Consider the following 15946-nt stretch of genomic DNA (forward strand, 5'->3'; position numbering starts at 1 on the left):
ACAAAATAAAGCAGGCACTAAATGGCAGAGGAGACTTTACCATGTCCCACCTCACTCCACTGGCAGATGCACAGGAATGGCCAGTCTCTTCCCTGCAGGTCCCCACATAATGTGAATAAAAACTTCTGCACATGACTGGCCTGGAGCACCTGCTCTGCCCTGAGTTGATAATTCGTCTTTTTACCAACATCTGCCCCTACAACCACATGCCAAGACAATAGCAATGCAGGTTTTGCTATTAGGCTGAGAAAAGTCTCTTTGTACCCAAGGAAATGCCTCAGGAAGAGATACTTACATGTCCCTCTCCAGCAGTGAGTACTCAGAAGCACTGTAGTTTTTCTGGACAGCAATGAACCTTTTGCTATCAATGGTGAGGTTGACATCTTGACTCAAACCATTAATGAATCTGCAAAGAAACCATACTTCATTGACCTGTCACACAGGGCAGGAGAAGCATAATAGCAGACATTTTAGAAGTTTGCATACTCTCCCAAAGCATTCTGTAATTCCATAAGTTTATGAGAGTCTCTTCTGCAAGTTACCAAAATGCTAATTTGTCTGATTCATTGCCTAGTTTCTCAATACAAGATTATTTTCCCTGTTGCATAAGTTTACCCTCTTACTCTCTTTTCTATGAAAAGTGACCCTCACTTTTTGTGGTCTAGAACCTCCTGGCAATCCAATCTCAGAGACCAACAGAGATTGCAGCAAAGTCTGAGGAGGCCATGAAGATGATCAGAGGGCTGGGGCACCTCTCCTGTGAAGACAGGGTGAGAGAGTTGGGGCTGTTTCAGCCTGGAGAAGAGAAAGCTCCATGGAGATCTCAGAGCACCTTCCAATATCTGAAGAGGTCCTACAAGAGATCTGGAGAGGGACTTCTTACAAGGGTATGGAGTTATAGGACAAGGGGGAATGCCTTTAAACTGAAAGAGGGTAAGGTTAAATCATCATGTTAGATTTTAGGAAGAATCTCTTCATTATGAAGGTGGTAAGACAATGGAACAGGTTGCCCAACAAAGTTGTGAATGCCTCATCCCTGGAAATGTTCAAGGCCAGGTCGGATCGGGCTTTGAGCAACCTGGTCTAGTGGGAGGTGTCCCTGTCCATGGCAGAGGTGTTGGTACAAGGTGTTCTCAAGGTCCTTTCCAACCCAGACCATTCTATGACACTCTGGTGATTGTTCCATGGCTGTGTGAGGGGACAGAGTCTCAGCCTACCACAGGAAACTCTGAACTTGTGTGTCCTGATGAGCAGGTGCACCATGCTGGCAAAGAGCTTCTACCAGTGGCAAGGAGTTTTCTAGCATAATAAGATATCTTCATCAAAACTAAACCTTATATGGGAACAGTTTGGTGTTTCCATAGACAAAAGACAGTTTCCTTCTGGCAATTCAAAAATTGATAATAAAACCAAATGTTTTTCATTTGACCTATGTTTTCAGATATTTTGGTTTTCAGTTCTTTAAATGGGGGTGAAATCCCTGAAGTTAGTCAAATGCTTAACAAAAGTAAATTTTTAGTGCAAAATTAGTTTCTTCCTAGTGAAACTTCTTTACAAATTCTTAAATAGAAACTCTGGGGATTTTGTCAAAAATCTCCACAAGAAAATATAAAAAAAATCTGATGAATCAAGTCTTCAAGGTGTTTAGTCAGTAGAAACCTTCACAACTACAGGGCTATGAAGAGATACTGCTCCCCTAGTTTGTCTACACAGGCTTTCAGATAAAGGGGTTGGACATTGATTTTAAGGTTGGTTTTGTCCGGGTTTTTTTGGTTTTTGTTTTTTTGTTTTTTTTTTTTTTTTTTTTTTTTTTTTTTTTTTTTTTTTTGTTGTTGTTGTTGTTGTTTTTATTTTGTGGTGGGTTCATTTTGTTGTTTTGTTTTCTTTCTAATTTCACCATGCCCAAATCCTCTAGAAAGTTTTGCTGGAATCCTGTTTTCTGGGGTTTGTGTGTTTGTTTTTGTTTTGGTTGTTTGTTTTGTTTTTTTGGCTTTTGAGGGTTTTTTTGCAAATTTGCATCTTCTGCACCTCACCGGCCAGCACAAACCAGAACAGGAGTGTTCATGGACTCAAATGGAGTAGCTCAAATTAGTAAGAGTGCACTAAGCAGAGCTCAATGCCCAGCTGAATTGTTTATGAGGATGTAAAATTGTTGCTGCATCCAATTTAATAGACACTTGTGCATGAGTTTGGGTGAATGTCATGGGTTGGCCAGTTTGCAAAGGACATAGCAACAGCTCCTATCCAAACTGCTGCTTCCCTTTCATCAGTGAGATGAATTTGCCACTTTTCCAAGGAAGGAGCTCTTTTTTGCTGCCATCACAGCCCAGACTGTCCTAGGCAGTGAGCAGCAATAGTTCTCAGCTCTGCATGGCATGTGTGGGAGGTGACACTCTGTCAAGCCTCCACAGCTGACACCCAAGTCTTGCATGAGAAGTGTGGACTGGATTCCAACCCGAGAACATCTGGGCTATGTTATATACAGATGCATTAGACAAAAGCACTTTCCCTCACCCAACCACCGCCAAATCCTCAAAAAAAAAAAAGCCATTCCTACCTAACAGCTGCCAAACCATTTTCTGGCTTTGCTTCCAAGTCTGTAATCTAAAGAGAGGAAGAAAAAAACCCATCAAACATATTTATTAATGCTGCCTTACCATGTGTGGCAGACAATAGTGGTGTCTGCAGAGTTACACATGTGCTGCAAAGCCTGTGGAAATCAACTGGACTCTCACATAAGCTTTACATCAGGCCACAGCTGGGGAGCCCTGGTACAATGAAGTCAATGGCAAAGCTTCATCTCCTCCAAGGGCTTGAGATGAGATCATACCTTTTCTCCTCATCTCTTCTGTAACAAAGGCTACTGAGTTTCAGCCAGTCACCCTTCTACTGAGGCATGTAACACTCTCCAAAAAATGTATTTTTCTTGATATTGACATAGCAAGAGAGCAGTACCCACATTAGCATCTTTCAAGTGCATCACTCCTACAAAATCTGCAAATGCCTAACTTTCAGACCCTGATTCTTGTCATATTCATAGACTTCACAGAAGTCTAAAGCTGATAGGAACTGCTAGGTTACTATACTGATGATCATGCATCACTCATGCTTTCCCTGATCCTCAATACTCAAGAGATTAAACTGTTGTAATGTGCAGGCAGAGAGCAGGAGAATCCAAGACGCTTGTTTGTGCTCACAAACAGATCCCTGCAGACAGATCCCTGCAATGGCCATCTGGATGGGCACACTGGGGAGTGAGAGTCTCTCTCCTGGAGACCACAGCTAGAACAAAAGCTAGATAGTTAATCAGCATTCATTTGGAGAAACCTGTTTGGTGTACAATGCTGAAAAAACACAGTTAAGACACAGCCCTGCCCTGGAGGTTGTATGTCACAAAAAAAAAAAAGAAAAAGCAAAGCTCTTGGCTATTAGAAATCCAGAGTTGAGCCATGTCCACTGAAGATGGCAGGGCAAGTTCAATTTGTACTGCCCACAGATGGAACCCAGGCAAGCCAAAAGGGACTTTAGGAACTGGCTCTCTCTCAAAATTTTCTGGCCCTTTCTCCACACATTTTTTCCTGATGCAAAGCCCTGAGTTTCTGAGACCAAGGATCCAGAATTTCTATTTCTAAATCCAGTGTATCTATTAATGCCTATTGTACTTCAGACTAATATGCTACCCACAAATAACATATGCCCTAAATAATAAATAGCCACAGTGAATAATAAATATCAGAGCAATAAATAATAAACAGCAACATTTTTTTTTTTTTTCCATGGGAGACACATGGGGATGAATACTCCAGTTTTTTTGCAGACAAGCCAGCCAAACTATTACTCGTTTTCACTGATGATCCCCAGAGCTATCAAATTCATTTCCTGCCTACTCAACAGCCCACAAAGGAGAAGAAACCAATTTGAGATAGGATCCTTCCAGGAAAGTACTCCCACCTGAGTGAGTGGATCAAGCGCAGCAGTGAGGGAGGTAACTCTAGGGTGAGCCCTGCAACACAGCAGTGATGCTGGCACTGTTTCCTTGTGTTGCAATGCTGGAAAAGTATCATTTACCATGCTGTCTTCCACATCTCCCTTATCCAGAGCTGTGAATGACAGGTCAATAGCATCACCCAACAGCACAGATGTTTCCCAGCACATGAGAGCCTGCCTGTGCCAGGGTGGGCATTAATTTAAGCACTGTCTAGACAGCTGGGGCAGCATAGATGTACGGGAGCTCTGAGATCACTATGCTCCAAGCCTGTTGCAGGTTTTTCCTTCTTAAGGACTGTATGAAAATCACAAGTATCCATTTTCTAAAGAAACAGCACACAGCTTTCAGGGTCACAGGGAAACTTTGTGTGATACTGAGCCCTAGACTCCAAATCATAAAGTTTGATCATCAGCAAAAAACCTTGCCGCTATGACAAAATAAATTCTTTAAATTAATTTCAAAAAAGTTATATGGTTTCTACTATATAATATTGAATTATATTATATTGTGTGGCTACCCTGCAAAGTAAAAGGCTCAGGAACTGCAAAGAGAATGGGTATTTTAGCATGAGGACAGATTCTGATGGCATTTACACACTTGTCACAATGTGCAATAACACCATGAATTTAAAGAGTGCTTCTTAGGATACAGCCATGCATAAAAGATATCAGAATCTGCCCTACACATCCCATATGCCCCTCTCTGATTGTTGCAGAAATACACAAAAGTCCAAATACAGCCAGCTCGGCTGCAGAGCCTGAAATGAGCTTAATAATTTATTCTGTTCAGCAAAACAAATGGGCCTTCTGTGCTTTTTCACTAAACACTTGCAATAACTAATCCCAGAATCATTCCTCTGATGCTTTTATTCCATGGCCAGCCCTGGAGCCTCTTTAACATCTTTGCTTTATAGAGCCATCTTTGGGGGAAAACCCCTGGCTCTGTTTCCCCAGCTTTCTCCAGCTCTGCTGCCTAGCAGGCATGACTCTGCTCTCCCACTGCAGCACTCAGTGGATTAAAGTGTGCCCAGAAACTCTCAGATGCCACAACGCCTCTATTAATCAACCAGCAGAAATGTGTACAGATCCAGTGCCTCTAGCTAAGAAGTGAGTTTTAGACCATCTGAGAGCAATCAGACAGACATTGCAACTGAGCAAATGAATTAATGAGCTATTACCCCATTGTAGCATCACAGCCATTGAATTAATACTGTATTTACACTTCACTCCCACACTCACTAAGCGGCTTGATAGGCTTCCTTCTGCCTCAAAAACAATTAAGCTGTATACTGATTTTTCCTTCACGGTGTAGTTAAAAGCAAGAGTCAATCCTTGATGTTGCAGGGTGAAGTGAAGGCTCTGTTGCTCTCCATTCAATATTAATTTTGAGTACTCAGCTGGGTTCTGTGGAAGAAAATAAACTTGGTTACACTTTCTTCAGATAAGAAAGGATTTGTATTTTCCTACCAGGTGCAACACTATCCCCTCTTTAAGGGAGACTGTAATCCTGTTATCCTTTATTCCTAATTACAGGTGAATGTAAGGTGTATGCTTTGCTGGGGAAATTCTTCTCCAAATGTTCAATTTCTGTTTCATATAACAGAGATATTATGCTTCATTTGTAAAGCTATTCCCATGCACTTCTAAGGCAATGGAGCAGAACAAGCTTTTGCATCTGTGGGCTTTAATAGAAAATGCCTGAAAAAAACTCCATTCTTTCTTCAATGACATGCAAGTCAGGCCTTTCAGTCCCAAATATATGCTTACCTGAAAAGACTCCACAGGCTGCTGAAATAGGTCCATGTCTTGGATTGTCACTTGAACAGGGTTCTTTGCCAAATTCAGAACCCGAATTAAACTTTCTTTTGGGACAAGTCGAGGCATATCGGTTTCCTAATTAAAGTAAAAGGCTTTAAGTGCCATCTGTATGCTTTATTAGCACTTTAATATCCCTTCATTTTTAGCCATAATAGTCTTCCTCTCTGTAACGACACTTTTCAATCTCTTCCTCAACAGAAGTTGCACTCAGAGAAAACGGAACATAAATCATTTTTAGGGAGGTTTCCTCATAGCAGCTCAATGGCCAACCCATCATTCCACCCAAAAATTGCTCTTCACACCACTAAGTGTACAGACTACACACCTACTGAGGAGGTAGAACAATGTCACAGCTTTCCTTATACAGCTCCCTCGTGCCTGGATTTAACCAACTGCCACATCAAAATGGAAAAAATTGTGCTTAGCTTTCAAAAGCAGTGACCAGAATAATTATTTCCCACTGCAGTCAGTGACTGGGGAAGAAATCAAACCAGAAGTTAAGTAGTTTTGAAAATCCCAGTCCAGCTTCATGTCTGTAATCAGTGCTTTTGCATTACTGGACCTTGCTATCTATACAGCTGACTGTATAGATATTATTCCTTGTTTTCTCAGAGAGGTAAGTTGATGCCTCCAGCACTGAGGTGTCTCCTTCTGTCAGGAATCATTTCCTAGAAAGAGTACATCAATCAGTGTCAGCCTTGTACTATCTGCAGAGCTAATTTTTTTTTAACTTCTCTTTTTTTCTCATTTTATTTTCAAGTAGCTGCAAGCAATACTGCAGAGCTATTTATTTTTTTTCTACCTTATCTGATAATTTGGGTATTGCAGGCAGGGCATTTTGAACCTAAATGGGTGGGGAGACACACTGCCAAAGAAGTCAGAATGAGCTGATTTCCTTGTATCCATATTTCCATATGCTGCTCTGGACCAACAGGCCTGCTAATATTATCCAGCAAATTTACTGTAGCTTTTCACTTCTGCTACTCACAGTCATGTGAAGGTGGATCATCTTATCCTCCTCTTTGTTAGATCTTACAATGGCCTTTAGAGTAAAAATTTCATGCATAGGAAAGGGAGTACCTCTAACTCACCTTGCCTCTGCCCAGAGGAGTCACCCAGAGCCAGAGCTCTTTGGTGAGCTTGGCCAGAGATTCTGGTGGTGGCAGTGAGAGCATTTCTTTGCTCACGTAAAAGATCAGAAAAAAGACCTGAACCCACACAGTCTCATTTCAGTGGGAGGCTCACTAGAGAGTTCACCTGAGGAACCAGCAGATGTTAATCCAGGGCTGTGAGCCAGCCACTCTAACAGAATGTTTTAAGTATACATAGAAGCTTTAAAAATTAATCCTATAGTAACTTTTGTGAGACAAAGGTCAGCCAAAGTCTACACAATGCTGGTCATGAGCCAGAAACAAACAGTACAAATCTGCAGCAGCTAACATGGAATTTATAAGAGATGTGCTACCATCCTCTCTGGGGATGCCTGGCAGTCCCTGATGCCTGTGTCAGCATTCACCTGCCTCCCCAGAGAAACAATTTGGCTTGTAAAAAAAGCCATCCCCATCATAAAGCAGGAAAGTGATTAAATTTTAAAATTTTAAAACATTTAAATAAAATAAAAAAAACCTGGAACTACCACACACACACACGAAAGACCCCAAACAGTAAAGTATAGGCAAGCTACAGCAAGAAATAGGAGAGAGAACAGACTACCTTTTGGAAATTAATCACTAGCATTAACTAGATGTCTGTCAAGCACTTTGACGATGGAAATCTAGAATATAGACCAATACAGATGACCAGCACAGCAAAACTGCAAAGACTAGAAAGAAAGACATAGAGACAAAGAGAGGGAAAAGTAGACAAGGTAAGAATTATCATTAGCAACTGGATCAGAATGCTCAATTGTAAAGAAAACATTACAAATTTTGATCAAGGAGCACAATGGCTTAAAGGATTATCTACCAGGCATCACTGATAACACTCCATGGAAAGAAAGTATTTCTGACGAATGCCTTGTGCTTTACTTACATTTATTTTGACTTCTATAACAGCTGCAAGTCCAAACGCCAGCCCTGCAAGGATCATACCTGTTGCCATTTTCCTAATAGGTCTATGGAGCAAATGAAAGAGGTGCCATTAAGGAAAAAAAGTAATTTAAACTATAGAATACCATTCCTCAGAGCCTGAGATGAGCCAAAACCATGTAATAAACTGTCCAACAGGTTGCACCCAGGATGACAGGCGGTTTAAATTGCCAATCTCTTAACTTACAACTATTTTATTATTCTGCATGAAGCCAGCACTGAGGCCAATTAAAACTGATAGGCCGTGAAAAGAAGTTCCTTCCTTGAAAGTTTCATATTATCTTTTTCCCAGGTCTTCTAATGGGAATAGCTCATGACATTATGTTAATCCATTATGTTGGAAGGAGCACCAGAAATGATGTATCTTCAAGTCCCTTTTGGAAAGGCAAAAGAAAAGTAACATTCCGTTTAGCAGTGGGAATGAGGAACAGAAAAATGTGTCGTTTATGTCATCAATGTTTCTGACCATCTGGGGCATCATTCTGGGTTATTTCTCATGCCAATACATTTACATTTCTAGAAAATAAAGAGCTTTCTTCTAAACTCAAGGCAAAGCTAGAGCAACTTTACCAGAATTACGTGAAAAAAATCTGCTATAAATCAGAATAATACATGTCCAGAACAGCAGATTCAAACTGAGTATTGAGTTGTTGAGATTTGAGACAAATGTGGTTCTAGATTCAGTGATCTCCACTCTTTGTCATGGTCTTTAGTCCTGGCATTTAATCCTGGTTGGTGCTTGAGTTTGTGGTGCTGGGTGAACTACTCTGTGATGTGCTCATCAGGCAGGAAGTTTTCTGCCAAGTCAAGGTACAGTCCAGACCATGGGCTCACAATGGTATCAGGGAGAAGCACAGCTTCTGATGTGTGTCCTCCAAAAGGGGCACCATTGCAGGGCTGGACAGTATTTTTGATATGTCTTCAGGTAATTCAAGTAATTCAGATGGTGGGAAAGGACCAGCAGGGTGAAGGGGAAGGTTTCTGAGGCACCTGCCACCCCATTCTATGTGGTTTCATCTGTCCAGCAATTTAGTTTGGATTAGGAACATGCTTTTAAAGCCAGTCACCCCACTCATTACCCTTTCCCATGCTATGGCTGACAGGCAGAAGTGGTGCTGGAGCATAGAAATTTGTCTCCTTTCAGTTGAAATTCCACTGAAAAAGGCACTCCAAGAGTGCACATAATGTACTTCCACTGCTACAGGGCATCAGTCCACAGAGGCAGAATACAGACGCTCTGAAGTTAATTCACACAAATTGCATAAAGTGGGTCTCATAAACAACCTGAGGTCTGCTCCTATTACACTGCACTTCTTGCTAACATAAGGATAAAGGATAAAATGCTTGGCTCATGTGGAAATCTCCTTATGCACTCACTGGTTCAGATCCTAGCCAGCACAGGACCATGAATTTGGTCCCCTGGGGACTTTTCAGGGAGGGAATTATTTAGGCATGACCTGGGAAACAAGGTAGAAAACATGTTGATCAAATTCAAAGTGAGATTACTCGTATCTGCTTTTGGAAAAATCTGTACAGAGCAGAATCCAACATCACTGAGTTTTACCCTCTGGCATTTCCATGAGTCACTTCCTTCTGTGGAAGAGGGTGATGCTGCCTCTTGGGACTGAAGTATACTCAAGTATTGGGAAAGGTGAATGGAAAATTGTGTTTCTCTTCCTTAAAAGCCATTCTGCACACTTACAGCAAAAGAAAAAGCACAGATGTATCTGCATTGTCCCCAAGTACTTACGTGAAATTCAATTTGCACATGTTTATCAGGGGGTAGAGCCCAAGGTCAAAAATTGGGATGAAGACAAGAATAAGAAGTGGATTTAAGAACTGCAATACAAAAGAATGGGAGTTCAGTGGCTAGAAAGCAACTTTTACTAATTAAACCCATAAAGCACTGTCCTCCAGAAATATTTCCATTACAGAAGGGACATGGACAAACACTTAAAACCTCCTTTTAAAATATAATCACAGTTTGCACTTAACAGCTTCTGCTATTTAGTTTTCACAGGCATGAATACATTTTGTTCATATCCTCCCCTCCAAGAGGCAAGCAAGCATCACTGGCCCAGTTTCCCTGGAGAACTAAAACATGATGTTTTTAAAGAGTACAAACCCCACTGACAATAGAGACAGGTGACCTTTGGTGCTGTGGTGGGACCTTACAACAAATCAGCAACAATGGAAACATCTTGGGACTCCAGCAAAATCCCAGAGGAACAGGCACTATTCTGTGAGATTGGCAATTTCTCACACTTCAATGCAACTGAGTAATCCCTCAGGAACAAAATTTCTCCTGGTAGGGGCACAGTTTGTCTGCCAGCCAGAAGTGGCAAAGCAAGAAAATAGAGAGCAATGAAGAACAAGCAGGGAAAAATGTTGTTTCAGTTCCAAAGGAAGATTTCAGGGAACAGAACAGCTTTGAATTTCCAGAGCTATTCACCATAAGAATTGTAATCAACTGTGACAACACAGCACCATCTTGCTTTCATGTTTTCATCTACCCTGCAGAAAGGGAGGAACCAAACATATTTCAAGAACAATGTTCATCCCAGGACAGGAGCCTGTTAAAAGGAGATACAGGTTGTATTCTCCACATGCCAGTACTAGCTCAAGAATTATTATAGTGGTATGTTACCCCACACCTCTGCACTGTTCTGCAGGAGTCAGCTTCTGCATTAGGACATCCTTAGGGCCTTCTGAACCCCAAGCTTGCAAAGCAGCCTGTGAACAATAAGGCAGAGGCCACACCACAGCAACCAGCAGGAGCACTGCCATTACCTTGAAAAGGAGCAAAGAATGGCAACTGGTCCCATGAGAAAAATATAAATGAGAGAAAAGAAGAAGATACATTCTAAGGGTTATTTCCTACTCTGTAATATCTTTTACCTGCATTTGGTCAGGCTGAAGGACATATATCCCCTGAAACAAAAAGATATTCCAAGTGATTCATAAACACTATAACATATCAGTGCATACGGTAAATAAGTAATCAGTCCCAGAGAGGCCTTTGCAGCCAAGGTGGTTTCCTCAAATGCTTTATGTTGGCTTTAGCAGCTGATATTGTGCTCTTGACACTTTTTGTCTAAGGACACAGTGTTTAATAAGATCATTTTGCAGAAGGAAGCTGCACTCAATCCTTGATATTTGGCAGCTGTGACACAGCTCATGACAGCTACTGAGGCCCATCCTTCAGGCTGGCTGAGCCATGAACTAGGTGAGTGGAGAAGGATAGGGGTGTTAGTGTCCAAGCTGGGAGAAAGGCTTAGAGCTTTTTCTTTCCTCTCTTCCATAATGTGAAAAGCCCCAATCCTATAAGTGAGTGTTCCCAAGCTTCAGGACCTTGTGAGCTCTGTTGGCATTTCTCCCCAAATTCCCAAAAGGATAGTAAAAGACCACCCTTGAGCCAGTGAGATGCACAAACACCTCTTTCCTCCCCCCATCTGCATCTAAGAGGCTTTGGACAACTGCAGCTTCTTGGTTTGAGCCAAGAATCCTCAAGGCTATAAGAGGTGCCTCACACTTGCATCACTATCCCAGCCCCCACAAATGGGCAAGGTCAAAAGGAATGGATGGATGGAGGGATCCCAGACTCCAAAAGGAACCATGGACTTGTCTCCAGGGAGGGACTGGTGATTTTCTGAACTCCATGAAATACTTTTCATTTGAAATTAGGATGAAGAAGATGGGGGGAGAGGGGGTTTGGGGTGGGTGGGGAAGAGAGCAGGAGAGAAGAAATTATGAATGAAATAATGTATTTCAAAGAAAATGCTGGGGGGTTCTCTCCTGTCTGCCAGTCCTGTCCCAAGCTGAGTCTAAACTGGCTGCCTGTCTCTGCCCACAGCTGCCTCCTGGCAGAGTGGAAAAATACCAGGCAAATACCCCCTCCTGCTACTTTGCACACACTATAGAAATGTGCCATTTCTCATTTAGGAAATGAGCCTGCAAATATTTCATCTGACACTAAATCATTCCCTGCTTGACTCCAGACTTCCTAGCTGAGCCCTTGTCCACTGAACAGAAAGTCACAGACTATTACAAACATGAACTCCAACAAGCCTAAGGGTGGGATCACTCTGATGTTGCTGTTAATTTTCACCTTCTTGAGGCAGGGCAGCTCATGAGGGGAGAGCAGAGGAGACTGAAACAAAAGCCAAGGAGCTATCCAAGCCTTGAATCTATCTTTCTTCACCTGGGAGAGGCCAGTAGTGACACCTGGTGATACTTAGCTCTCCTGCTAATGGATCCTGCTAAGTGCATGTGAGCAAAACACCAGAAAACTAATGTTTTAGATATACATCACGTAGACTGCATGGACTTTGTTCTGTCTTTCTGAGGTGGATAAATATTACCCAAGGTGTAGTCTTTTTCATGCCTCATTTGAACTAATTAAGCCTAATGAGTATCACATATTGAGAGCCCAATTTTTAACAGGAGTGACATAGAAGGTCTCAAATTTGTGGCTTTAAGACAATTTTAAACTGGAAAATGGACACTTACAATCCTAGATTTTTATGTGAGCATCTGCAGGCAAGATCTAGATGGCCTGTTAAAACCAAAATGTCTAAACAGGTCTAGATGGCCTGTTAAAACATATATGGGCTGAAAAACAGCCCAGTGTGGGGACCCCTTCAGGCAGATAGCTAATCTACATTTATCTGCTACTTAGAAGACCTTTATGGAAACTAGTGAATTAATCCCTATCACATCTTTAACCTATACACAAGATTCCTGCTGGTTTTGAGAGGCTTCATTAATGTATCACCAAGTGATCCAGTGCAGAAATTTACAACAGCTCCAGTCACACCTTAAAAGGGCTGAGTGACTTGTCTGCCTTCCATGGGCACAGCAGGCTGGAAATCCTACCTGCTCTGGGTCACAGGGCCACTGGCTGCCAGCAGGTCAGCACCCCTGACCTTGTAGGCTGCTGATGGCTCCCCAGCCCTCACTTCTAGCTGAGAGGAGCTGTGATGAACTGAACATGGCTGCATGAACAGAGCCTCTGGCTTCTAACCACCAAAAGTGAGACTCACCCAGATTCACCAAGCAGACGCTCTTAGTACTGCAAGACTCCGGTTAATAAGCAAGAGCAGGGATGTTACTACTAGTCTTACCCTGATGACATTAAGTACTTACAAAATCAGCATTCATTTTTGTGGCTTGCAAAGTCCACCTGGATCCCTAAAGAGAAAACAGACAGCGGTGAAGCCTTCAAGATGTTCTACAGGGCTAGAAAACATGGGGACAGAGAAGATGACAGTGATGGAGGTCTTAATTCCCATCTATTCCTTCCCTTCCCTCTAACACCTGTCATTAGGCAGGGCACATTCTCCCCTCTCATTCTCCTGTGCCAGACACCAGGACACTGAAGGGCTGACCAGAAGTGATGGTAGAAGGAACTGGACACTTGGTACGAGTGTGGCCCACTGTGTCCCCAGGATGCTTTGGCGTTACCCCAAAAGGACAGAGGAGCCAATCAAGGCTTGAAGGCAGAGCTGTACCCACTGTACTGTACCTGCTGATCAAACAGGGCCCAGAACATTGGCAGTGGTATGAAGAGGAAGAGAACACGAGTCACCATTTTAACCTCCCCAATCAGCTGTTTCTAAAAGGGAACAGGCAAAAAGGTAATGTAGGGGTGTAAAGCCAACAGGTGATTCAAGCCACAAATAATAACTCCTATTTCTTTCTGCATGGAAGTTCTTCATTGCACTTCCTTGTGACATTGGATATGTTTGCATTTCTACACTTCAGTGCAGCACCTAAACCGTCCATTAAGGGTCAGGAGAGTACAGATGTGGGAAGGGACAGGAAAATGCATGAGAGGAACAGTGTGGCCAGGCTAGTCATACTGTCTCCCCTGTCTGTCTGCCCATCTCCCCCTTCCCACTCCACACCTATCAGGTAGAGCATCACTTACTGAGTATTTTTCTGAAGCCCAGTCCAGCCAGTGATCTCTCTTTGGAATCTCACGGGAGCGGTTTTTCAGCCGGTTTTTAATAGCAAACTAGGGAGAGAAAGGGGTGAGTAACTCACTCATGCTGTACCTGCCCTTGTCACATTCCCAACTCAAGGCTACCTTCCCCATCCCCAAATGTAAGCAGTGCCAGAACATTGAGGGGAGTGGGTTGCTGGATACCTCTAAAATCTCAGATTGGAGGCTTTATGATGAATTGTCTGCAAGGAAGTTTCTATGACAACGGTTGATTAAAGGTACAAAGGGGGAATGAATCATAGAATCACTGAATCTTAAAATATCCTGAGTTGGAAGGAACCCATAAGGGTCATTGAAGTCCAGCTCCTGGCCTGTTTATGCTGTGGGCTCCAGTCATTGAACACTGAGCCACACGGGCAAAAAAAGTGGCAGATTTCACTTAGAAATCCTGTCTTTAAGATCCCACCTGTTTCCCCAAGGTAAATTTGGCACTAGGATTGACCTAGATAAAGAGAAAACATCTGCTGTCAGCAACAGCTTCCTGAAATAGAAACATCCTTACCCACCTAATAATAAGAGAGTATTTTTCACATACTGTATTCAGCTCACACACCATGAAAAACAATTTTTAAGGCTCTAATGCAACTTCAGCAAGTGTCTCTTGCATTTACATGAACATGCTGAATGTCCATAATGTGAATGTGTGCTATTACTGTCTGCTGAACTGTTAAAGTTCAGAAAAATTATTCAACTGATAAAAATGGAGTCATATATCTGATACTCTCTGAGTTTCTGAATTTTTCTTTCAGTTCAGTTTCCACCAGCATCTGCCACTTGTGGTTCAACTTAACAGTTCATGGAGCTAAAGGAAAGCAATTGAAATGCTGGAAGAATAAAATAGAACCTAAATATGTTTCTAATTCCTTACAGCTCATCAGCAAGACATCCCAAAGCACCACAGAGAACTCCACAAGTCACCTCCCCTATCCCTTTGCACCTTTTTGTCCTGCAACCTCTGACTCACACATGAAAAAGAAAATTACACACACTTACACCGATGCATTTGCACACTTCCAGCAAGACATTTCCTTGTGGTGGTGTCTTTCTGTACAGTCCACTTCCAGCAATGAACACAACTGAAAAAAATATTATTATCCAAATGGGGATTCACATGGCTGAAGCTCAATCCTGCACTGGCTTCTCGGAAGGATCCCCCACCCCTGTATTCAACAGAAATGCTCTGCCCTCGGGGCACACAGGATTGCCCTTCTAACTACATAAATATACAGGACTCCTTTAATGTCTACAGATGGAAGAAAATGCAACATCCTTCAAGAGGCAGTGTGATCCCTAGGAAGTCACCACGGTCCTAATATCTGCTCTGGCACCTCCACATCTGATTCACTCTGGGAACCAAAACTTTGAAAATTCATTTTGTCTACGCTTTTTATAGACTAAACTTATAGTACAATCCACACTGAATTGCTGCACCTGATGTTGGAAATCAACCCTCACCCACTGGAAACCTGTGAGGATTAATCCAGATACAACGGGGGCTCTGTGCACCTTGCATCTCACACATTTCAATGGAAGCTGCCCAAAGATCCCTGCCTCACACAGAGATGTTAACAGAAATTACCTCCATTTATGGTTTCCACAAATGGACATACAATTTAAGATACTGTTTTATCTTGGTTTTCTCCCTCAAAGCCCAAAGAATATCAGAATGAGGCTTCAAAATCCTGTCAGAGATGGAGTTATCTGATTGTGTATCATTTATCCTCTTCCATGAGAGTCTTTGAGGACACTGGAATTCCAAAGAGATTAGTAGGGAGAAGCACCTTAAAACTGAGTATGAAATCCATATAATAAACTAACCTGAACTTTTAAAACTAACCCAGTTGTCTGGGTCAGTCCACAAGCAGTGGAGAATAGCAGGTACTTCTGTCCTAACACAGGAGGCCTGAGACACTGCAGGGAATACACCTTTGCTTTTATCTGACTATGAAGACCTTTAGCATCTAGGTTTGACTTGCAGAACTTGAGAGACCTCTGAAGTCAGTTTAGGTGAGTAGCACTTTGCATTTGTGCAAAGTCACCCACAGTGAAA

At 42.3% G+C, this 15946-nt stretch overlaps 1 protein-coding gene across 9 annotated transcripts in view; it reads right to left on the reverse strand.

Annotated features, from left to right (window-relative positions):
• SLC15A2 (solute carrier family 15 member 2) overlaps positions 1 to 15946 on the reverse strand; it is a 52361-nt gene that overhangs the window by 6649 nt on the left and 29766 nt on the right. For all 9 annotated transcript variants that reach the window (XM_038142563.1, XM_038142565.1, XM_038142562.1 and 6 more), the window contains 11 exons: positions 14890 to 14972; positions 13822 to 13908; positions 13417 to 13506; positions 13038 to 13082; positions 10791 to 10823; positions 9643 to 9731; positions 7837 to 7918; positions 5755 to 5880; positions 5227 to 5391; positions 2558 to 2604; positions 296 to 406 (listed from right to left, as the gene is read on the reverse strand). In XM_038142563.1, the coding sequence (XP_037998491.1) occupies positions 296 to 406; positions 2558 to 2604; positions 5227 to 5391; positions 5755 to 5880; positions 7837 to 7918; positions 9643 to 9731; positions 10791 to 10823; positions 13038 to 13082; positions 13417 to 13506; positions 13822 to 13908; positions 14890 to 14972 (958 nt within the window). The remainder of the gene's footprint in view (positions 1 to 295; positions 407 to 2557; positions 2605 to 5226; positions 5392 to 5754; positions 5881 to 7836; positions 7919 to 9642; positions 9732 to 10790; positions 10824 to 13037; positions 13083 to 13416; positions 13507 to 13821; positions 13909 to 14889; positions 14973 to 15946) is intronic.

This window comes from Motacilla alba, chromosome 7, assembly GCF_015832195.1.
Source record: "Motacilla alba alba isolate MOTALB_02 chromosome 7, Motacilla_alba_V1.0_pri, whole genome shotgun sequence".
NCBI lineage: Eukaryota > Metazoa > Chordata > Aves > Passeriformes > Motacillidae > Motacilla > Motacilla alba.